General features: G+C 45.9%; 1 protein-coding gene across 1 annotated transcript in view; it reads right to left on the bottom strand.

Moving 5' to 3' along the window:
- Window positions 1–1,991: 1,991 nt before the first annotated feature.
- Window positions 1,992–24,785, bottom strand: part of LOC144790758 (uncharacterized) — a 92,806-nt gene continuing 70,012 nt past the window's right edge. Inside the window, exons 2-7 of the mRNA XM_078665460.1 lie at window positions 7,639–7,689; window positions 7,340–7,404; window positions 7,175–7,228; window positions 4,287–4,417; window positions 3,296–3,510; window positions 1,992–3,020 (exon numbers count right to left, since the gene is read on the bottom strand). Of these exons, the coding sequence (XP_078521586.1) occupies window positions 2,035–3,020; window positions 3,296–3,510; window positions 4,287–4,417; window positions 7,175–7,228; window positions 7,340–7,404; window positions 7,639–7,689 (1,502 nt within the window). The 3' untranslated portion in view covers window positions 1,992–2,034. The remainder of the gene's footprint in view (window positions 3,021–3,295; window positions 3,511–4,286; window positions 4,418–7,174; window positions 7,229–7,339; window positions 7,405–7,638; window positions 7,690–24,785) is intronic.

Here is a 24,785-nt window from a genome sequence, read left to right as displayed (position 1 = left end):
AGCTGGGAAGTGGTGCCTATCCTCACCCTGAGTTTGTTTACAGGACACCACTGAGGGAGGGGCTTTAGGAACATATTTACATATAGGGCCCGATGTAGGTAGGCCGTTACCGATCGGTAACGGCCGAAAATACCGAATCTGGGCCCTTACCGATCGGTATACTGGCATCGAGATGTAGGGCACAAAAAAAAGTACAAATGGGAGCGAAAACCGAATCGGAATGATTACCGAATGTAAAAGAATGCGATACGTACATACCGAAAATCGGATACAGTACGAATCGGTAACACACCGAATCGGATGCAAACACCGAATCGGTGCATGTACCGATTCGGTAGTGACACCGATTCGGACATAAGCCGAATCGGTGTATGTACCGATTCGGTAGTGACACCGAATCGGACATAAGCCGATTCGGTGCATGTACCGATTCGGTAGTGACACCGAATTGGACATAAGCCGATTCGGTGCATGTACCGATTCGGTAGAGACACCGAATCGGACAGAAGGCAAATCGGAGAACCTACCAATTCGGTAGATTCACCGATCGGGAAAATCCCCGCTTCGGACAGATGGGGAGATGTAGGGAGACACAGAAACACCGATTTTGGCTCAAAATCGGTAGAATCCACTCGGAAATTACCATGGATTACGATCAGGTGGTAACCAACTCCAACCCATAAAAACAGCCCCAAAATGCATTGCAACTTGCAGGATGGCAGCTTTTTATGTCATAGCGAGGCGGCTACGGCTACAGCAGCAAGGAGAGAGGGAATGGCAAAGAGAGGAGCAGGTATACAGACAACGTATCACCCTGGTCATGCTGACAGATGCAGAGATCCTACAGCGGTACAGGCTGGACTCAGAGACCATCACAGACCTCATTAGGGACCTCCAACCCCTGTTGCAGCACCCCACCCCAAGGGCACACGCAATCCCTGTGCAGGTGCAGGTGCTATGCTGCCTACACCTGCTGGCGTCTGGCAGCTACCAAAGTGTAGTCGCTGTGGCAGGAGGGGTGACCCAGAGCAGCCTGTCAAGGTTCTTCCACAAGTTCCTTGATGCCATGATCCAGAGGATGGCCCACTACATTTCCTTCCCTGCAACCCAGGCAGAACTTGTACAGACCAAAGCAGACTTTTACCAGATGGCAAGATTCCCCCACATCATTGGCTGCATAGACGGCACACACATTCCGATTTGCCCACCATCTGACACAGAATACATCTACCGCAATCGGAAGTCCACTCACACCATCAACGTACAGGTGATCTGCAATGCGAAATGCATCATCACAGACCTGGTAGCAAAATTTCCGGGTAGTACCCACGACTCCTACATTTTCCAACAGAGCGGCATCTATGCACGGCTGATGGCTGGGGAATTTGGAGAAGGATACCTCCTAGGTGAGACACATCATCAGCCCCCCATAACCAAAAACAGCAAAGTGAAATACATGTATGCATGTAAGTAATTTTACCCCTTTTCCTTCTAGGCGACAGTGCATATGCCCTCCGTTCATTCATTCTCACCCCCTACCTCAACCCCTCTACACCCAGCCAAAGGAGGTATAACCGTGCCCACAAAAGCACCAGGAATGTTGTGGAAAGGACATTCGGCATCTGGAAAAGCAGGTTTAGATGCCTGCACAAGAGTGGAGGTGCAAGGCAGTACACCCCCATCACCTGTTGCAAAATCATAGCTGTCTGTGCAATGTTACACAACCTTGCGGTGAAGAAGGGCACTGAGGTGGAGTTGAGTGACTACGAGGACCATGATGACGACGAAGCTGTGCCACTAACACAGCCAGCTGGGGTGTGTACGCCAAGTGATGGGAGACATAGACGTGAGGAGATAACAGCAAACTATTTCTGAGTGAGTAAAAATGCACAGACAGGTGAATGGTTGTGTTGAATAAGCAATTTTTAATACTGTTGCTACACAGTTACTGCACTGATGTGCAACAAAACAAAGGTGTAATGTCAATGAAAACAAAAGTCTAGGGTCCAGGTTGCCTCACCCGCCCTTGCTAGGCTATTTCTTTGAGCGCTTTGCAGCCCCACTGTGGTGTCCCTCACCCCCTTCAGAATGACCAGCGGCATCTGCGGAGCGCCTGGTGCTCCTGCGTGGCTCTGACGCAGCGCTGGCCGGGCTGCTGCGGCTGCTGCTGTCCCCAGCATCCCCCAGGTCCAGGGCAGGATTTGCGGCAGTGTTAGAGATGATCAAGGCCTCCATTGCTGTCGTGATGCGGGCCATTCCCCTTGTCAACTCTGCGGTATTTTGAGCGAGACTAGACTCCATGTTGGCACCACGCTGACAGAGTTGTGCCGTTGCTGCAGCAAGGCGGCTCAAGGAGCGGTTCTGCACCCGGGCATCCCGCCTGCGCACCACCTCTTGCTCCTCCATTCTGCCACATAACTGTGTGATGGCAGTGGTTAGCCTGCCTAAACCTGCTACTGCCTCCTTGTTGGAAGCCACAAAGGCCTGAAATCCTTTCACCATTTCCCCCATCTGCAGGTTGTGCTGCAGGAGCTGGCGTTGGCATGCCATGATGGATTTCGCCTGCTGCCTTTGGATCTTCACCATATTGCCTTCGAGGCCCCGGAACACACTGGCCTCCCGTGCTGGGTCTGCAGTGGTGGGAATGGCACGGCGCCGGGTACTGCTGCTGCCCGCCTGCTGCGTGGGCTGGGGTGCCACTGGTGGGGGTGTGGTGCTGGCCGGGGCCTGAGCCCCTGCTCCCAGGACAGGGTGTACTGGAGCCACAGTGGCAGGAGCTGGTGTAGGTGGAAAGAGCTCCCTTGTCGGGGAGTTCTCTGGGGAGAATTGCAAGGAGGGTGTGCTTTGCATTTGTGGGGAGTGAAGTGCATCAAAGTCAATTTCCAGGTCTCCCTCAATATCCAGGCCTATGGTGTTTTCCTCCTCCTCCTCGGCAGCCTGACTCGTGCTCGGCCCTGCGAGTGCAGTGGTAGATGGTGCTGCTGCCTCCTTTGGCAGTGTTTGTCCGCCTGATGGTGCCCCTAGGTACAAAGAAGCATTTGTAAATAGAGTACCGATGTATTACAGTCAGTACAATTAAAGCATTCCACATGTCCTAGCATCTCCGTAGAATGTGTTCCACTGTTTCATGTCTTGTGATTCTGCACTGCCATATTTTGATACCTACTGCTGACTGGATGTACCATGATGCTTGTCTCTTGTATGTTGGTTGCAGTACTGTGCTGGGGTTTGGCTATGCATTGTGTCTAATGGGGAGGTGTCTGGTAGGGTGTGTCCTGATGCGCATGCCTCTTACCTGTAGCTGTAGCTCTGGCTGAGCTGTCCAGGGTCCCAATTCCGGTCACGCTCTCCCTCTCAATGGTGCTGGAGACCAGTTCCTCCAGCTCGGTGAGGGGTGGCGCCGGGTTCCTGCCACCACCAGTGACTCCAGCCTGCTTCTGGATCTCTGCCATCTTCCGTTTGGTCAGGCTGCGGATGTCATAGAAGCGCTTCTTCAGCTCATCCAGGGACCTGGGGGTGACACCCACAGCGTTGACCTTCTGACCGATATCGCTCCAGAGCCTCCTCTTGGTGCATTCTGGCACATTGAGGGACAGCCTTCCGAATAGCTGCCGGTGCACCCTCACCACCTCCTCAACCAACACCTGCAGCTCGGTGCTGCTGAACTTAGGCTTCCTCTTCTGGCTGGACTTCTGGCTCTCACTCTGGTTTGCCATCTTGGTCTGAACAGTTCACTACCTCCTACTCCCACTGCTGCTAACTGTGACTGCTCAGCTCAGGCTGGCTCTCCAGAAAGTTCTTAATTGGCTGCACCTGCCAGGGTTGCCACTCCCTGTTTGGGAGGGGGAGGGGGAGCCACCTCATTGGCTGAAGCGGCTTTAACCGATTCGGCTATCTCCGAATCGGATATTACCGATTCGGTAAAATCCGAATCGGTATCATCCGATTCGGAGATAGCCGAATCGGTTTCTTCAATGCATTCCTATGGGCTTTTTGGCCATGGGTGTGTTTTCATACCTCCGATTCGGTAATAGCCGATTCTGATTTTTCCGACTCGGCTAATTCCGATTCGGTGGTAGCCGATTCGGCTAGTTCCGATTCGGTGGTAGGCGAATCGGTACTTTCCGATTCGGTCCGTGCTGATTCGGTACGTACCGATTCACATTACCGATGCCGACCGATTCCTTATTATTTCGCTGTTTGTTTCCTACATCTCGTTTTCCGATTTCAGAATACCGAATCGGCCCGCCTCGGTATTTTGGAATCGGAAATTCCCTTTTACCTACATCGGGCCCATAGTGATGCTAATAAGGAAGAACATGAACCAATGAAGTGAAGCGCCCTGCACCAGCAGCGATGCAGTCATTTCCCACAAATCAGATGTGCTGGAAGTTTGATATTTTAGCACATCTTTACTCTAATCATAATATAAGAGCAAAACAGAACTTGAGACTAAATAGAGGTATGTTGCTTCCTCAGTCATGTACAGTGGTGGACCAGGCGTCATTGTCTGTCAATTTTCCCTACTTACCTATAACAAGAATTTGCAATGCAATAGGTCTCACATTTATGAGAGCTTGAGCTATTGGCATTGTTAATGACAATACCTGTTATCTAGGTGTTGTTTTTAAAACAGATAAATAAAAGGCATCATCATTTACAAAGCCAATAGCTTAAACTCTCACAAATGCGAGATCTATTGAATTGCAAATGGCGTTAGGAGAGAGTGTGTCCTGCCTGAAAGTTGCCCTTTGCAATGAAGAATGAGCCACGGTGGAGAGCTTGAGCAAACTCACCAGCTGTCTCCCTGGAGCCACGGTGGTCTTTCCAGCAAATTAATTACAGCTGGGTGGCGTGCGTGGGCATTCTTTGTGTCAACCTGGAAGTCAGTGTTCAGCGAGGGAAATACTGCGGAACAATTTAGAGAGACAAAGCTGCATGTCCAAGCACTGTGTTGGAGATTTAAAATATAAAAACAGGCGCCTGCTAAAATATTAAGCGTGGAGCCCGTGTTGTTAATGCTCAGAGTTTAGCGTATGCCTGGGGGTGGGACAGCAATAAGGAGCAAAGACTGTAAAAGCGGGTTGTGGAAATGAAAGAGGAGATGTTGACATAGGGCCCGATTACGATCGCGGTGAATCCGCATCCTCCGGGCCGTTGCGGGCCCCCAGGTGTGTTGGGGGTGCACCCCCCAACATTTACATGCACAAAGCGGCAGGCACCGCGCGGTGCCTGCCGCTTTGTGCATGTAAATGTTAAACATACAGGATGTGACGTACAGGGTGGCGGTCAAATCCTAATTTGCACGGAGGGACCGCCGCTGCCCCTGCGGACGGTCCCTCCACCTCTGGGGTAGCGGACGGATATCCTAATCGGCCCCATATAATAATAATAATAATCAACATTTGTGAAGCGCACAATCACCCGTAAGGGTCTCTAGGCGCTGGGGGCCGTCGGGAAGATTAAGCGAGCTATTGCCCAGAGTCACATGGTGCTGGGCTAACCTGCCGCCGGAGCCGGGGATCGAACCCTGATCCCCAGATTCCAGCGTCAGTCGCCCTGGCCGCGGCGCCACACCTCTCCCCATAGAGTTGGGAGAGCCGTGCGTCTGCCATTGTTTGCTTAGTTTCCGCCGTGATTACCGGCAGCATTGCGTACTATACAAATTGCAAAGTAATAGTTATTGTTATTGCCAAAAAAGCAATTATAAAAGTGGGCACCTGCTAAAATATTAAGCGTGGCGTTGTGGCATGCTGCGATGTCGGGGATGAAATAGGGGAAGATCATTAAAGAAAATAGTGCTCACCGACTAGGTAAAGCAGACCGTGTAACACCACAAGTAAAAAGTCCAGTCCTTATGGGAGGATACAAATGCAGACAAGGCGGTACCAAGGAGGCACTAGTAAGTCTATTCATGAATGAATAGCAACAATTTCAAAAGGACCGTAACAGAAGCCAATTGAGGAGATGGGTGAGAAATGGGCAGAGCTTGGATTCCATACCTTAATACAGCATGCCTCGTAGAGCAGCGCATGCGCTGCCCAGGTTTGACCTAAAAATGAGATAAAATTATAATCCTGTATGGATGAAAAGCGTGCTGTGGGCCTGTTCTATGAGTTGGTCCTTGGTTCTCTTAATCCTCTGTAAAGCTGTTTCAAAGTAACCCCGTACTGGCAGGTTGGGCGAGATAGGCATTATGGGACTTATTTACAAGAAACAGATGCGTCAGTTTCCCTGTACCTGCGTACAAAACCCTTGCACCACCATGGTTGTGCCATATTTACAATATGGCGCACTCTGGCGCAAGAACTGACAGATGCGTCAGAAATTTCTACGCATCTGTTGGTACAAAAGTTGCCCATTACGGGAGTCATGTCGCAAGCACGACACAACTACAGCAATACATGGGGAGGCCCATTCCTAATACACTGTGTCACTCCTTACGCCTGCTCCAAGCAGGTGTAGGGTTTTGACGCAGTGGTGTCACTTCTACAAGGCTTTCCCGCATGGGAACACCCACCCTGCATACATTATGCCTGACACAGGCAGAATGAGGTGCTGGGCTTTACAAGGTGATGCATCTCCCTAGATGCAGCATGTTGTAAATGGGCTGCATCGTGGTGCATTGTTTACATCGCCGCTGTGTCCCACAAAGTAACAAAATGGCGGTGGAAAAGTGTCACAAGGGGGTGGTAAATCTGCCCCTATATGTCTAAGTGTATGAGAGCGGGTGCTGCACTCAAAATGATCAGTTTTTATGTGCTTGTGCGGTATGTGTGCTGTGTTGGACTAGTGCCTGCACACTGACGTAATAATTGTATGTGGCCTGGCGCCAAAAGGCCACCAGGACTCCAACACGCACTACGAAAAATGAAATATTTTGTTTGTCAAATTACCAATCAATTTTATCCAATATGGTTCATCAAAAAATTTATCATATTACAGTCATTGTAAGGAAATACATTTTGTAAATCGTTAATTTCACATTACATTTGGATGGCAAAAGTACAACTTTATACATCAAATAATGAATACAAAAACACCCAATGCATTTCGGGGCGTCTGCCCCTTCGTCAGGGGTCTGTTGAAAAAGCACAAAAAGGAAATCTTATTACTTTCGGTGTAGGGGAGAATCGAAGCTATTGTGTACTAGCTCTTGTATTATAATGCTTACCTCGTGATTGCAAGTACTTAATGCTACTTTGTAATCTGAAGCATTAAGAAAAATCTACAATGAAGAAAAAAGAAAATGTTTTAACCTCAACGTGTTATTTTAAGATAAATGATGATAATCATGTTTGTTAACCAATCTCCTCATATAGGGAATCCTTGAATTTACCTGATCCTCCTTTGAGTGTGCAGAGTCTGTGAAGAAATAATAATCACAGGCTTTCAATAATTGGGCTAAAAAAATATTTATAAAATATTAATCAATAATGACATTTCTGTGTCATTAATGTTGTCCAAATCTCACCTGTTGTTTTCTTTAATGTGACCTTAATCCATCATATCTGTAACGTGCAAATAAGCAAATCTCAGTATTTCTTGTCACATACTTCAAAAAACGGTATGGGTTTTATGTGAAGGAGCTCTTTTTACCTGCAGGGCTTCAGTTGAAGCTTGACCCCGCTTTTTCACCTGTAGACGATTCTACCTGTGGAACATTGAAATCGGAGTAATCAATGCTCCCTATATGAGGAGATTAGTTAACAAACATGATTATCATCATTTATCTTAAAATAACACGTTGAGGTTAAAACATTTTCTTTTTTCTTCATTGTAGATTTTTCTTAATGCTTCAGATTACAAAGTAGCATTAAGTACTTGCAATCACGAGGTAAGCATTATAATACAAGAGCTAGTACACGATAGCTTCGATTCTCCCCTACACCGAAAGTAATAAGATTTCCTTTTTGTGTTTTTTCAACAGACCCCTGACGAAGGGGAAGACGCCCCGAAATGCATTGGGTGTTTTTGTATTCATTATTTGATGTATAAAGTTGTACTTTTGCCATCCAAATGTAATGTGAAATTAACGATTTACAAAATGTATTTCCTTACAATGACTGTAATATGATAAATTTTTTGATGAACCATATTGGATAAAATTGATTGGTAATTTGACAAACGAAATATTTCATTTTTCGTAGTGCGTGTTGGAGTCCTGGTGGCCTTTTGGCTCCAGGCCACATACAATTAAACCTATATGTCCAAGGCCACACAGTTTGCTACAATGCAGCACTGCTTGCCCATCATAACGTTTGGTGATTAGACAATGCGACTGGCTGCTGCATGTCCCAGGGTTATAGCCAATGTGCGTGGCTTCCAGTCTATTGTTTTATCGCACTGTGGCACTGTTGAGCCTGATTCTATAGGGCAGATTTACTAGAAGTTCAAACTACGCAATGCAGCAAGGCAAGTTTCTACACGGCGCTGCATTCACTGAAGAGAGCTGAACAGCGCCAAATTTACAAAGATATGATCAGTTCCACTCCCTCCCTGTGCTTGTGGCTATCTAGCGCCAACACAGGCACTATTGGGCCATGACACCAGGGAGCCTGCGTTAAGGGCAGGATTTTTTCTTTTTGCAGGGAGGGTTACCGTCCTGCAGAACAACGATCCTTAGAGGCATATTCATCTTTCTGTGTGTGCTGCAGAATGCAGCACACATGGAACAAGCATTTGCAATGCAATAGGTCTCGCATTAGGAAAGTTTGAGCTATTGGTCTTGTAAATAACAATTTTTTTTATTTATGTGTTGGTTTTGAAAATAGCTAAATTAATAGCTTTGTCATTTACAATGCCAATAGTTATAACTTTCGCAAATGTGAACCTATAGCATTTGTAATGCAACATGCTTTGTATTTACGTGACTTAGATGTATTGATATTACAAATTACAATGGCTTTTAATTTTTTAAATAATTAATACTTAAATAAAAGTGATTGTAATTTATAATGGCAATAGCTTAAACTTTTGTAAATACCTTTTGTGAAGATTATGTTCAGTGTATTTTATTGTGACGGATATCCAAGACCAGAAGTGAAATATTAACATCTTTTTGTGACATTTGTAATAAAGCTTGAAATATTGAGAGAACATATTTGAACCAGTTGTTGTTGAATGGTTGCACAGATTGATGCTGGGGTGGCGCTGAGTGATGCTGTGGTGGTGCTGAGTGGTGCTGTGGTGGTGCTGAGTGGTGATGCTGAGTGGTGCTGTGGTGATGCTGAGTGGTGCTGAGTGATGCTGGGTGCTGTGGTGGTGCTGAGCGATGCTGAGTAATGCTGTGGTCGCGCTGAGTGATGCTGTGGTGGTGCTGAGTGATGCTGTGGTGGCGCTGAGTGATGCTGTGGTGACGCTGACTGATGCTGGAGTGGCGCTGAGTGATGCTGGGTGGCGCTGAGTGGTGCTGGGGTGGCGCTGAGTGATGATGTGATGGTGCTGTGGTGGTGCTGAGTGGTGCTGTGGTGGTGCTGAGTGGTGCTGTGCGATAATGTGGTGTTGCTGAGTGATAATTTGATGGTGCTGAGTGGTGCTGTGGTGGTGCTGAGTGATGCTGTGGTGGTGCTGAGTGGTGCTGTGGTGGTGCTGAGTGATGCTGCGGTGGTGCTGAGTGATGCTGTGGTGGTGCTGAGTGATGCTGTGGTGGTGCTGAGTGGTGCTGTGGTGGTGCTGAGTGATGCTGTGGTGGTGCTGAGTGATGCTTGGGTGGCGCTGAGTGATGCTGTGGTGGCGCTGAGTGATGCTGTGGTGGTGCCGAGTGATGCTGTGGTGGTGCCGAGTGATGCTGTTGTGGTGCTGAGTGATGCTGTGGTGGTGCTGAGTGGTGCTGTGGTGGAGCTGAGTGATGCCGTGGTGATGCTGAGTGGTGGTGTGGTGGTGCTGAGTGATGATGTGGTGGTGCTGAGCGGTGCTGTGGCGGTGCTGAGTGATGCTGTGGTGGTGCTGAGTGGTGCTGTGGTGATGATGAGTGGTTCTGTGGTGTGCTGAGTGATAATGTGGTGGTGCTGAGTGATAATGTGGTGGTGCTGAGTGGTGCTGTGGTGGTGCTGAGTGATACTGTGGGGGTGCTGAGTGATACTGTGGGGGTGCTGAGTGATACTGTGGTGGTGCTGAGTGGTGCTGTGGTCGTGCTGAGTGGTGCTGTGTTGGTGCTGAGTGATAATGTGGTGGTGTTGAGTGATAATGTGGTGGTGTTGAGTGGTGCTGAGTGATGCTGGGGTGGTGCTGAGTGATGCTGGGGTGGTGCTGAGTGATGCTGGAGTGGTGCTGCGTGGTGCTGTGGTGATGCTGAGTGATGCTGCTGAGTGATGCTGTGGTGGTGCTGAGTGATGCTGTGGTGGTGCTGAGTGATGCTGTGGTGGTGCTGAGTGATGCTGTGGTGGTGCTGAGAGATGCTGTTGTGGTGCTGAGCGGTGCTGTGGTGGTGCTGAGTGATAATGTGGTGGTGCTGAGTGATAATGTGGTGGTGCTGAGTGATGCTGGGGTAGCGCTGAGTGATGTGGTGATGCAGAGGGCAGGAAGGCATAAAAACTAGTCTAACAGAGGGCAGAAAGGCACAAAAACCGAGTCTAACAGAGGGCACAAATCCACAAAAAAACGAGTCTAACAGAGGGCATAAGGGCAGAAAAACAAGGGAAAAACGAGTCTAACAGAGGGCAGAAATGCACAAAACCCGAGTCTAACAGAGGGCAGAACTGCACAGAGTCCTTAAGACTACAGAAACAATTCAATAAACAGGAGGTATGAAAGCACAACGTTTGGAGGAATATGACACCAAAGATGTCAGGTCTAATAATTAGTAGTGCATTTTAGTTACAAATGTCCATAAAGTGTCAAAGTACAAACCTTAAAAAAAGAGCTTAGAAACAAGAACTGCTGCACTTGAATAAAAAAGTGGCCCAATAATTGTGAATACCTAAAACCTGAATTTGGTATAAAGATTAACATTGAGCAAATGAGATTCACACGATAGGTACTGTCATAAGCTGTCCGAGAAGCAGCTTTCCTACATTGTGGTCAGATTAAGGCGTTTACAGGAGAACCAGTACTTGCAGTCTATTCTTGAATGTATTTCTTTGTCAGTCAATATGGAATCCGTACACGGAAACGGTAAAAAAAACCCAAAGGATGCTTATAATAAAACAGCGAACTCGGTATGTATGACTCTCCTTCCGCTAACCCTTCAAATATGTGCTAATCCTTCAAATATGCTTTCAACACGTGCTTCTAATGAATTTATTTTCCTTTTGGTAGCCACGGGGAGATTTTTGATTTGCCTAGAATCACAGGGGACACTTGGACGTGCATTAGACTTAGCGTAAAAAATATTTTATGTAGATAGACATACCATGTTAGCCAAGAGTATTAGAATAAGGCATTTATTCGGCTGATAAAATAATTGATTTCCATTTTTTGTGCTCAAAGACCACGAAAGACATTGCACCCAAATGGGTTACTATTTAAATGATGAAACTTCCACTTCGTCCCATCTGCAGCCGCGTATGATATAATGGCTAACACTTCCCACTGTCCTCTCCGATGCACGTGTCTGACATCTTTTCAACTTGGCCCTAACAAAAATAAGACAGCTACAAATGGGGATAAAGGTGAAAGGGATACAGATAAAACACCAGAAAGTAAACAAATCTAATTATCACACTAGTGCCCCCTCTACGAGGAATACAGCCCTTAAAAACTCCGCTTATCTTACAACGCAAGTTTTCACTCGTTTTACTTTTAATAACATAGGGGATCATACACATTATTCCAACGACAAGCATGCCATCTCGATGCTTACACGACCCACTGACTTTCAAACCACTGACACAGGCGGTGTTAATTTACTTTAATGCAGTAACCAATTGGCTGTGACATTTCTATGAGTCACCCTTATTCTGATTCTGCACAGTTAATTACTGGCGTCCTGCTATGCCCCTTATTCTAGGAGACTGAGAAAACAAACCAGGGCTTAAATTTCAGCTGTTAAATGACTTTAAGCTCCGTGAAATGGACTGACATTTATAAGAGAACAAAACCGACATATATCAACAAGGCTGCTTGCTATACAAATCCACAGAAATTCTCCTAAAAACTTCAGCTGCAATGCAGCACTAAAAATACACTGAATTGTGTCGAGCAAAGCAGTCAAAATACCCCAGAATGCACTGCTCCTGGCTTGCCCCCGTTGATGACGCCAGGGCTTTGGCTTCGCTCGTAACTCTCTTGCTTGTTATGGGGGTTTAGTGAGATTTCATAACATCTGGCAGGCAGGGAGAACTGAAGCAGAGTCAGTCATACGTCAGGCTCCGACTGTCATCCAACTTTCTTTGTACCAGCCCTACTTTCCTCTGGGAGCCACTGGCCTGCCGTGAAATCTCCAGGTTTCCATGCAGGCTAGTAGCACTCTGGCACCAGCACGATCTCTGGAGAGCGCCTCTGTGGAGAGTAGGGTGCCCGGAGAGCACATCACGCATCCCGGAGCCAGGAGGGGAGGTTCCGCTCGGCGGTAGCAAGCAGAGGGAAAGGGTAGGAGAGAACTTCAAGCGAGACGAGAGTAAACATCAGAGGAAGCAGCTTGACAGTGAGGCGATTAGAAAGCGCTTACGGCCCCCCGACAGCAGTACTAGTTACCCAGTTAAATAAACAAGTCAGAACAAAACCTAAGAGCCGCGCGCGTGAGCTTCTACCGTAGACAGCTCACGTCGCGCGGCTCTTAGGTTTCGTTTTCCAAAGCGCATGGCAGAGTCGCGCTCGCACGCATGTGCGCTCACGAGGTCAAATCCGAGATCCGAGACGGAAAGCACGTGCACCTCCCTGTCCCATTTACAAAAGTATACTAAAGTATACATGAGGTCCGTTCGCTACGCTCGACCTAAAAAGGTAGTAACGAGGAGAAATGAAGATATTTCTCCTTGTTATGCCTTTCTCCGGTAGGCACACCATTTTGGCACAAACCCAGATTTGCTGTTTAAATCTGTGTTTGTTTCAAAATACATGGATGGATACTTGAGCTGCATTGCATTACATTATGGGACATAATGTAATGCAATGCAGCTCAAGTCACTCCTGTGTTTGTAGTTCTCTACTAGTATGGAATTATAGCTGCGCCAAAAGAAAATGGTGCAAATTGTTAGTAAATCTGAACCTAAGTACTTAGGGGCAGGTTTATGATAACTGGCGCATCCCCAGGGATGCGCCAGTTATTTTGCGCCGCTGCTCCGCCACACATGGTGCTCCAGCAAGGCTCGGGGGTGCCCCATCTTTACAATGCTGCGTCAAGACCTACGCCTGCTTCAAGCAGGCGCAGGGTTTTGACGCAGCATCGGCCTGAAAGTGACTGAGTGAAATCTTATAGATTTCAATCAGCCACTTTTGCGAGGCGCACCTGCCCCGGAACGCCCACCCTGCGCCGGAACGCCCACAAGTGGCGCAGGGCTTTACAACGTGACGCATCTGCCTGTGCTATGAACCTTTGACTGGGAACCCAATGTGGGCTTTGACTGATTACATTACTAAACAACTCAAGAGATGGCATGGCTTGGGATTAATAGATAATGACGAATTAATCTACCTAAAACCTATTAAGCCAAAATATCCATGTATCTATACGCTACCTAAGGTACATAAGTGCTCGAATAAACATAATACTTCTGATCGTTACAGGATAATGATTAATCATTTACGAGCGGGAATAGTATATCCTCCATTAACATAAATGTCGTAATAGATGTGATAAACCACAACTAAGATGGCCGCTTCACTAAGTTAATCTTTTAGTCCTTCTTTGATTTTTTAACTCGCGATTACTAACCAATCAGAAACGTAGATAGGAGAGAGTCGATTTGAAATTAGAGGCGGACGACACCTGGGCCACAGACGCGAGATATACAAGACGATGGGAAACCTTGGAGCAGCACTACTGTAGCTGTACTTATAGGTAAGTGGACATTTGAACTAATTGGATGTTCACTTATGCGTGACAATGGAACTAAAATATCCGTAATAATTTACCGTTTGTTAATAGCAGAGATTGTGTCATATTTGACCTACTCTAGCCTTACTGTTTGCTCTCGACTTCCCTAGAAATTGATGCCTCTTATCGAGCATTTAACTTAGTGTTGTGATACTTTAATATAGTCGGAAACTAAGAAACGCTAAATTTGATACTAAATGCATTATTTTCAAAACGTTAGAAATGAAGAACCAGGACCTTATACTGAACACAAAAGAGACAACGTATTGATAGCGCTTTTGACACTTGGAACCCCCGTGTGGGTCGGAATTATCACCACGCTTGAAGTAGGTGATTAAGTAATTTTGGTTCGTAATTTTGATATATTTGAACGTTATCGTTTGATAATGTTTACAAATTTGTGACAAATGTAACCTTTTACAGGGATCAACACAGGAATTCTTAGGTATCGTTGACATATTTTCCCATTGAATTAATAACTAGTAATTAAAACTAACGGACCTTTGGGTGACGAAATTCACATTTTCTCTCATAACATTTTTTTCCTTTTCCAATCTCGCATGTAATATAGAATTAGTAATTGGAACCTTATATTTTCTGGTCTTTGTGGACACTATAACTGACCACTAATTTGCTTTTCTGGGCAGTAAGGTAGAGATATTATGAATCATTTGGAGTTAATTCTCCGTTATTTCCATCACAACTTTTCTAAGCTATACGTTAGACACAAATGAAATGTCATTGCAACGTATGTAATTTATTAAGTAAATAAATGTTGAAATGTGCATAAACATTTGGGCCCTTAACAATTAGGGGTGTAATTTTCTATTGATACCTTTTGTATATTGTGTTTGGGGTTAATGGATAATGATTGAGTTTGGAGAAAAGACTATACAATTTTGTATATCCTTTTATGCAGCCTTGAGAAAGTCGCGGATCCACTTTCTGTAGCGACGAAACGCGTTGGCTGTTGTTTTGCTGTTGAGAAGAAAACCGAATTAAACAAGACAAGAATTTTGTTTGATAATTGTTCTGTTTGACATTTTCTTTTGTTTATGATATTTGTGAAATTCTGAATAAGTGAACTCAAACTTATGAACACACGTGTGCTTGGGAGTTAGAAAATTTCTGGTGAGAGATTAGTCTCTTGATTTATGGAGTTTGTGTGGTTCTCCATTCCTTTGAGCACCGTATTTACATTTGGTAATTGAATACTATTTAGTGCTATTCTAATACCTAAGCTCCAGTGAACCTATAAGTATAACCACGTCACTGTTTTGTTGTTACATTTCCTTGCACCTCACATTTACAAAAAACAGTTCTCTGTAAAGTACTTTGATGCAAATAGAGGTGTCTCCTCGCTACAGCATATGCATAAAATAAATAAATTGAGCACATTAATGTATTTGTCCAGTGGGTTTGGTTTATACAGACACAATATATCTTGCAGTGAATTCACATCACTCACAAGATTCCATTGTACCTGAGTTTAAATGTCCTGTGAATTCAATGTAACATGATATAATGATATTTTTTAATAGTGAAAGGTTTATTCATATAGAGAAAAAAAATTACATTCTTTATATTCCTGTTTCCTTGGTTTTCCAAGATTTTAAGCCAAACAAATCTAATTGTAATTGATATTAAGGAAAAGTAATTTTTAGAAAGTTACTTTTTTCCATTCTGGATCACCTGAATGTTAATTTGAATTACTTTTCCAGCTTCTTCCAGCCAGTACTTGGCCTGAAACATGTGGTAATGAAGTGTAGAATTCCTCCAAGGAGCTACACAATTGGACAGTATGATTTACAGGGCAACCTGAATGGGCAGTTATTACTACTTTGAGCTCAACAGAAGGGCTGTGAGCATCCTTTTGGGCATTTCAGTGTCATATCCTGCTCCAGTGTCAAATCCTGCTTCACAGGTCTGCTGAGTTCACACATAAAACTTGGAGTGTACTTGAAAGGAAAGAAATGGCAAACCAAAGCAGTTCTTGTTCAGCCACTGTCTGGTTGTTGAAGAGCCCTGCTTTTATCCTACCAGACCTCTGTCTCTGGGTTTTACGTATGACGCTTAGGATGCACTTGAAATGAAGGGAAGAGGCTCCCAAGACAGTTTCTGTTTATCTTTTGTCTGGTGGCTGAAGAATCCTGTTTTTGTCCTACAGGACTTCTGTCTCTGGGTTCATTTTGGGTACAGTGGTTGCCTTAAACTGGATTTTAGAGTTAGATGGGGGAAGACATTAAGATTGCGATAGTACACTTCTTCAGAGCAGAAGTCTAGTGTGGTGGAAGACTTTCGCCATCTTGAAAATGTCCAAAGTGGGTAGGGTTGTGTGACATTTAGAAGAAGGAGGCCCACGCAGAAAGATATATAAACTGTAAAGTTTATTGGCCAAGATAACATAGCAGATATGACCGACCCCAGCCACAGCTGCCTCCTCAGCTCGCCAGCCGTCGTCAATCACCCGGGCGCTCGCCTTGGAACCTTGACCGCCGTGACATTCTAAATGATGTCACAGCGGCGCATTCCACGGCGATCGGGGAGGGCTGTGCAGCAGTGGCAAAGTATGCATTCCCCCCCTGCACTGGAAGATACCACACATCCCCCTTCCCTGTGCAAAACAAGAAAAGACAATGCATGAAAGAAACATTTGACGTGATAACTTTTACTTGGTAACATATTGCTCCAGGTGTTTGGGCCGACTAACCACCCTGTGGCTAGTTCTGCGGGTAGGATAGGATTCCCTAGGGCCCCTCCTCAGGGGCGGGCCGCCCCTTGTCTGAGGATTGACTACACTTCTATCCTCAATGTCTTTGTCCACTTCGGGGAAGTGACATCTTACAACTCTCCCTAGATTCCAGATCTTCCCCTCTTGAGTTTTTACAGCATTTTTAAACAGTTTGACTATTCTTGTGGGTTTAGTAAACTCAGACCAGCTCGCCCTATGCATTGCCCCCTGCACTGGAAGATACCACAGGTTGGCTTTGAAACCTTTTATCTGATTGGTTAGGGTATACCAAGGAGTCATTCCCACCCATTAGCTAGTGTCAGGCATAAACATGGCACCTCCAAAAACCCACTTCAGAACAGTTTCTGGACCTGCGGAATAGCAGAAAAGTACTGGACATACTGTCTGTAACCTTAGCGGAACCCTGAAGGACTGGACCTTCCCCCTCTTGTACCTATGACAAAGAAGTGGACGCCAATAGTCAGTTGGCTGAGCTCCTGTGTGGCTACAGGGAGACGTAAGGCATTTTCCTCGATGTACACATCTGATCAGTGGCAACTGGACCTGGATTGGCATCTGTAGTTGGTCTCTTCCTGACATCATGGGAGTTTCTGAGGGCCTGCCCTGAGATCCTGGGGGCATAAGAAATGTACTCTTGGGGTGGACAAGACTATAAAAGACCAGGGGGCATATTTACAATGAAGTGGCAAAGCGTGACGTTAGCCTCCTTGGCTTAATGCGACGCTCCGTCTCTTCAGAAATGCACGGCTGGACCATATTTACAATAATATGGTGCAGCCCTGCATTTCCCTCTGCGCTGGTGCTAAATTTAGCAGCCTTTATTTTAGAAAAACAATGGTCCTTAGATAGAGAATAAAGAGGAAACAATAACATATAGACCTTAATGGGTACTATAGATATTCAATGCCCAGCCGGACAAAGAATTTTTAATGTGCAATTTTGATCAATAATAATTTTCATAAGGAACAACAAAAAAATAAAAAGGGAGACGCAATCCTGCACCCGACATAGGAGAAAGCAAACAAAAAACATACAACATAAAGAGTTTTCAGACAACAGAAGAGCAATGGCGGCTTGAAATAGTCATAGAGTCAAGCAAGCTAGCAAAAACAGTAGCCACATTCTTCATACAAATTGCTAAACAATGGTACTGTTTTTGAAAATGTCGACGACGTTCTGCCGCAATGGATGTTACTGGTTAATGCAGCACACATAGAAGTTACAAAATGTCATTTTTTTTAAAAGATTGTTTATGTGCAGGAAGGGTTGCCGTCAATCAATGGCCTTTTGCTGTTTCTATGTGTGCTGTACAACGCAGCACACATGGAAACAGCAAAAATAAGGACAAATAAAGCATTTCCCTAGTTTGGACTGTTTAAGACCAGGTTTACCCTGGTCTTAATTTTAACACTGTCTCCGATTTACGCTGCCCTTGTAAATAGAGGGCAGCGTCAATATTAATGGGTATTGCATTGGAACGCCCACCACAACATCCATAGCCCTCCCATTTCACGCTAAGTACAGTGTGAAAGGGGGCCTTATTTACAAGACAGTGTTAAGCCACATTAAGTGGCTTAACACTGCCCTCTAAATAAAGCGATGCACATATCGCCACAGGAACGTCATTAAAGGTGATGTTCATGTGGCGATAGGGCTTGTAAATAGGTCCCCAAGTCAGAAGGTCAAATCTTTGATCACGATGAACTTGTTGATGTATCTAACACGCGTTCCATGGCTGTCAGCCTCACATTATGTCTCAGTCCTGGTCTACAGCGACCATTGACTGTCATTGGAGCTTTGTGCTTTTGGTGCTATTTTTACTTTAAAACTTTAAAAAATCATGTCTCATAGTCCCCTTTTTGGATTTTTGTCATTTTGTTTATAAAATTGTACTCTGTTTTCGAATTTGCTTTATTATTATTATCCCTTTGCATTTTGACTTTATTACTGTTTATGCACTCCATAAATACTTTACACAGTGCCCTAAGTTAAGCCTGTCTGCTCTATGCCATAGCTACTAAGGGGTGAGCTCAGATTAATTTAGTTACTTGGAGGTTTCCCCATACATGGGTGTAATTATTAGTTGAGGTGGGTAATCAACCCTATCAGTTAACAACTTTTTGTTTTTTAAAGGGCTCAGAAAGTGAAGGCTCTAAACAGAAATCAGGCACATGGCAATTTAGGAGTCGCTAACAGGCGGTTGAGTGATTTGTGCTCTGTTCCAGTCAGGAGTACATTGTTTGACCAAGTTGGGCAATGCGAAGGGATCGTGCCATGGACAATGTTCAAAACCACAGCAAAGAGTCTACAAAGTTCTTGGTACTTGGATGATTGCCATACTGACCAACGATGGTATTGGAACATAGGGATGTGGCAGTTTCTAAAGGTTTCTGGTGGCAAAGTGTGTGACTCTACCCAGGGGCGCAAAGTGGTGTTGTGGGTGGCCTGTCAAGTGGCCAGTATTATATTTTAGCTTGCTCATAACAATGGCATTCATAAATGGCAATGTGGAAACTGAGGTAATGTGATTTTTAGGGCTCGGCTATAACGCGCTGAAAAGCGCGTTCTCGCCGAGAACTATTGTCGGCGTCTCAGCAGTCTGAGAACACCGAAGGGAGACAAGACCTGGCCGCGCGCAGCGTTTTTCCATAGGATAACGTTGTGCGCGCGGCCAGGTCTTGTCTCCACGGCATTCCAGGGCTGACCGGATCGCGTCGCGCGCCTCTCTGGAATGCAGGAAGAGTCTGCAGAGAGGCGCGCGGCGCTGATCCGATCGTGACTTCCCCAGAACTGAACTGCACTTTCGTTTATAGCGCAGCTAAAAACTCACTCATTTATATTCTATTCTTAATCTCTATTATCTAGTTAATTATGCTGATTATTATATGAAGACTTCGTCTTTTAGTTGCTTTCTCTTCAACCAGAGGGTATGTGTACATAGATTTGCTACAAGGCAGGGTGAGCAAGCGGAGAACGGCGTGGAAACATGAGACGGTGCACCCGATCATCTACAGCCTCCGTCGGCGTGTTGCTGGGGGACCGGGTAGTACACCCCTGCACTCCTAGGTGAAACAGTTGCACCCTTGTGTGTGAGCGCCCAAAGAGCAGTGTGATGCCACACTGCACCGTACCAAAGCGTACAATGGCGTTGTACTACTTGAGCAGAGTTAGTGACTATTTTGGAAAATATTTATGAGTGTTTTTCACAAGTGCGACTGTTTATCCCAAAGTTGCTTTTCAAGACTGCTACTGTGTGCCCCGCCCTGTCTTTGTTTCTGTTGCGCTGCACCTTTCCTCCTCTTGTGCTTCGCGCCCCCTCTGCCAATTACCCACCCCTGCAATTTGCTCTGCCAGGTCAGTGCCTATTCTGTGTGTGAGCATGAAAGTGAGGGGCACAGGAGGCTCAGCCGCTACTCTAGCGCCTGCTGCGCTGCTCCTCTTATGTTGAGCATCCCTTCTGCCTGTAGTGCGCCCCACCCTCTCCTGCTCAGTTAGTGGGCTCTGACCGTTACAGATCCAGTAACCAGCCCCTCCAGTTGTTGGCTCCGCTACTGCAGCCCCGGTCCCTGTGCAGGCTCGGTCGGGTACGCGTTACTGAGCAGTTTCCAATCCCTTTACTGTAAGGATTCTGCAGGGCCCCACACACCTTTCATCTGTGTAACTGCCGTTACATTTTAGAGGCCTTCTTTAAATTTAACGTTTTAAAATAACTTTTTCTCTGTTGGCTTCAGTGACAGGTCTGCTTCTCTCAGGCATGCATTGAAACGGCGCTTATTTCACTCGAAAGGGACCACTTGCACTGGGGTTCCGGTGACTGGGGGGGAGGTTTTCGATGCTCATTTATGACTTCAGTTGCCCTGTAAACTTCACGGATTCCCACAGCATGCACACCCCAGAGCACCCCGCAACCCTACCCAACCCACATAACAATATTTATTGGTTATGCAATTCCGACGACACTTGAAGCCGATACCACGGTCGGAACACCAAGGGGCTGCCAGATTATAAATAAAGGCCCAAACATCCCCGTTCCAAGGGAATAAGGAGCTCTAAAATGGAAAAAAAAGTGATTTTGCTTGGTACTTTGAAAACCCGTGCATGGCACCTGCGTCGGCGCACAGGGGTAGCACAGGGTCATTGATAATGCGGGGAAAAAGCAAGGTCATTGCTGGCTGGTCCCACCCCACACTCCTTCATTTAAGCAAAAGTGGAGAACTGAACTCTTATAGACAGATAGGGAGTGAACCAACGCAAATAAAGCTTTTCAAAGCCCAAGGCAAAATAAAGTGTTGTGTCATGGAGCTCTCTCTACACACCTGCTATATATTGCATTTATTGAATGCAATGCTTCACTGTAAGAAGCATGTCTCGTCTCCTCAACAACACCCCAAAAACAGTTCTCAAACTGTTTGTCGTAATTTTACACCAATTGGGGCCTTAAGGCTACTGCGTCACCTTGATTTGTGGAAGTGCTGACCCGAAATCTGAGGTTTCACCAGCGATTTGGGAAACACTCCCAGGCATATTTTCAATTTGGTGGGTGTCCTGACAGCCTCCTGAGGCGGCAGAGGCCCTACCAGTGGTTCATTTCTATAACAATAGGTGCTGGGCCTCTCATCCAGGGCAGCTTGCACCAGCCCATTTCTCCTCTTAGCACCGCCTAAAACAGAACCAACTACATACCATGAAAGTGGGGAGAGGATGTGATATAATGGCCAGAGCTGCCAACTTCGCCGCATGTACACTTTAGCACCGATTAACCACAACTGACATAATGGCTGACACTGCAAGAGTGCAATGGTCCACGACAGTTAATTAAATTCGTAGTTGCCAACATTTGAAAACAAGCATTTGCAATGTAATAGGTCTTGCATTTACGCGACTTTGAGGTATTGGCATTGTAAATGACAATGACTTTTATTTATGTTTTGATTTTTAAAACATAAATAAAAGACCTTGTCATTTACAATGTCAAGACCTTAAACTTGCGTTCATTTACAATGCTAATAGCTCTAACTTTTGCAATGCCGAGACCGTTGCATTGTAAATGCTTGTTCCATATATGTAGTTGTTGAAATCTGGCCTCAGGTATTGGATTCAAGCAGAATCATGTTGCCAAACACTACCATCAAATTATTGGCATTAAGGAACACGGAGAGGGCATCCAGAGGAAAGATGTTTGGGCCAAAGGATGCAGGAAAATAAATGAGCTCAGTTCTAGAAAAGGAAAGCACGAGGGAGCAGATTTACAAGAAGGTGCCACAGCGTGGCGCCGCAAGCCCTTTGGCTGCGCCACGCTGCGGCACTTTTAGAGTTTTGATATGTCGCATTCCTGTGCTCTCCCCTGTGCTGGCGCACAAACAGCTGCCATGCGCCGGCGCAGGCACCCTTGCACCATGGTGCAAGAATGCCTGCATCATGGGGAGATTATTTTTGCGCAGGAAGGGACACCTTCCTGCACGAACACAATCACTACAAGCATTTTCCTCTTTCAATGCGTGCTGTAGAATGCAGCACGCATTAAAAGGAAAAAACAAGGAGAAATGAAAACATTATTCCTTGTTGCGACTCGCTACGCCACCGCTGGAGTGGCATAGCATACTGACACATTTCCAGGTTGACGAATCCTCGTAAATCTGGATAAGTGTCTGGTTCCATGGGTGTTGCGTGGGAACACCCACAGCAACACCCATGGAATGCCCCTTTCACTCAAAGTGCTGCGTGTAAAGGGGCTGTATTTACAAGGACAGGAAAAGCCACGCAGGGTGGCTTTTCCTGTCCTTGTAAATATGGGGCAGAGAAATACGCTGCCAGTGCATCACAAAAAGTGACGTATTGGGAGGGCAAGGGGCTTGTAAATCTGCTCCGAGATTTATTAGAGGCATCTAGTAATGGATAGTAGTAAGGCAGTCTGAGATCAGAGCATGAATATGAGATGGAGAGTGATTTGGGTGTAGATATCACAGAGGTGATATGAGAAGCCAAATGAAAAGGTAATGTTGCTAAGGAGGTGATGTCAGCATGTCCTAAAGGCATGCCTTTTCTTTATCCTTTTCAAACATTTTGCAATTGCTAGTTTCCCTGTGAGAACAGTAGCTGGCCATAACAGGTAACACCTCCACATAACTGTATTTAGTATGTTTCCTAAAATTCCTTAGGAAAGAGTGTGGGCTCCCAAAATCCCTTAAATTGGCCATTACATAACTGAGAAGAGCAAACTCATCAGAATTCCACAAACAAGAAACTTCCCGAGACCAGTTATCTAAATTCAGAGATGGCCTCCCAGGACTGAATGAGATGTTGCAATATCTCTGAATCCTAAGGAACTAAGGGGCATATTTACAAGGGCTTTATCTCTGCTTTTTTGGTCTACAAAGCCTAAAAAGCAGAGATAAAACCAGCGCCCTATTTACAAGAGGGTGCTAACATGCATAATCGCATGTTAGCACCCTTTTTCCCAACGCCTCCCTTTGCATCTCCAATGAGATGCAAAGTGGGTGTTACTGGGCGTACCCAAGATGGACAACTTCCAAATATCGCTGATGTTTACATCGCAATATTTACAAGGCAGCCCACATGATTTTAGCACACATTAGATTTAAAATCTAACGTCTGCTAAAATCCTGATTTAGCCATCCCTAACATAGGGGGTGGATTATGCTGATACGACCCTGTGGGCCGTATCAGCAAGGTTATCGCCCTTTTGCAGGGGACATCGCTGGAAAACCAGTGATGTTCCCTGCCAAAGGGCGATAACCTCGCTATCTCTGGAATTTTTATCGCCCTGGAGTAACGCGTTGTTAATTACGCGCTACCAGGGCGATAAATACCAGAGATAGCCTGCGATAATATAATTATCGCTAAGCACGGCCAGCGATGATTCTCGCTGGCCATTGTTAATATGCCCCTAAGCAAGAGGAATGGCATCCTGAACTCACTCTCCGAGGTGAGTGGCGGCAGAATAATGGAAGGGGCTAGTGGCCTACAGGAGGTCCAGGTCACCCATCCTAGGAGGAGAGAGATAAGCCAATGAGTTGCAGACGGTGTACGAGATTAGATCCAGTACCATCCAGTAATGTGGGCAACTAATGATTATTGCTGTTTGGAGATGTCTCATGCCAGGGTGATGCATAGCAGGAAGCATGTCCAAAAGATGCAAGACCTCAACAGATATCAAAAGATATCTTGACTTTGGGCCTGATTTCAACTTTGGTGGATGGGATGGACCTTTACAAATGTGACGGATATCCAGTCTGCCAGAGGATATGATGCACTTGTGATACAGAGGACAGAATATGTGGCACGTGTATGATGGAGAATCCCGCACGCTAAACTCTAAATCCGGCCCTGTATTGTGATAATCTCTGTGGGTAGCTGTGCAACAAGTCAGTATACTACGAGATAGGGGCTTTAGCAAACAACGTAAGTAATTTGGGGGCATATTTACAAGGGCATTATCACTGCTTTAGCTGCACTTTTTGCCGCTAAAGCGACGGTAATTTCATCGCCCTATCAACAAGGCGGTGCTAACATGCATTAGCACATTATATCTGCCGTTTTTGTAACGCCACGTGTCTGTCGCGTCGCGGACCCTCACACAACACGCAGGAGACGGTAGGGTTACAGCAGGCAGTTCCTTTATTACAATAACAGCATATTGGTACAGCATGCTCTGTGCCCTGACCTCTTGCTCCGAGGTCCTGATCCCGACTACCCCTCATCCCCTCCCCTGACCGGATGTGGTGTCCGGTGTCCCTGTCCCCTAGCCTTGAGTCCCCAGGGTCCTAGTGCCATCGTGTGGGCACGACAGCGTCTTAGCGATATGCATCGCTAATGAGATGCAAAGGTCGCGACCAGTACATCGCGTTATTTACAACGCGGCCCCGGAACCACGAAGCGATGATCAAACCCGCGCTAACCACGGTTTACGCCGGATCCTTGCGCCTAGTCAAACCTTGACCTAGGCATGTTTTGAATGGGAGTTGGATTGTTTGGTTACGTCCACACTCCCCCATTATCAAGCTTTTCATTAGCGTGTGAAATCATCACTTGATT

The sequence above is a fragment of the Lissotriton helveticus genome, chromosome 11 (assembly GCF_964261635.1).
Source record: "Lissotriton helveticus chromosome 11, aLisHel1.1, whole genome shotgun sequence".
NCBI classification, from domain to species: domain Eukaryota; kingdom Metazoa; phylum Chordata; class Amphibia; order Caudata; family Salamandridae; genus Lissotriton; species Lissotriton helveticus.
This window is presented reverse-complemented; position numbering and strand designations above follow the sequence as displayed.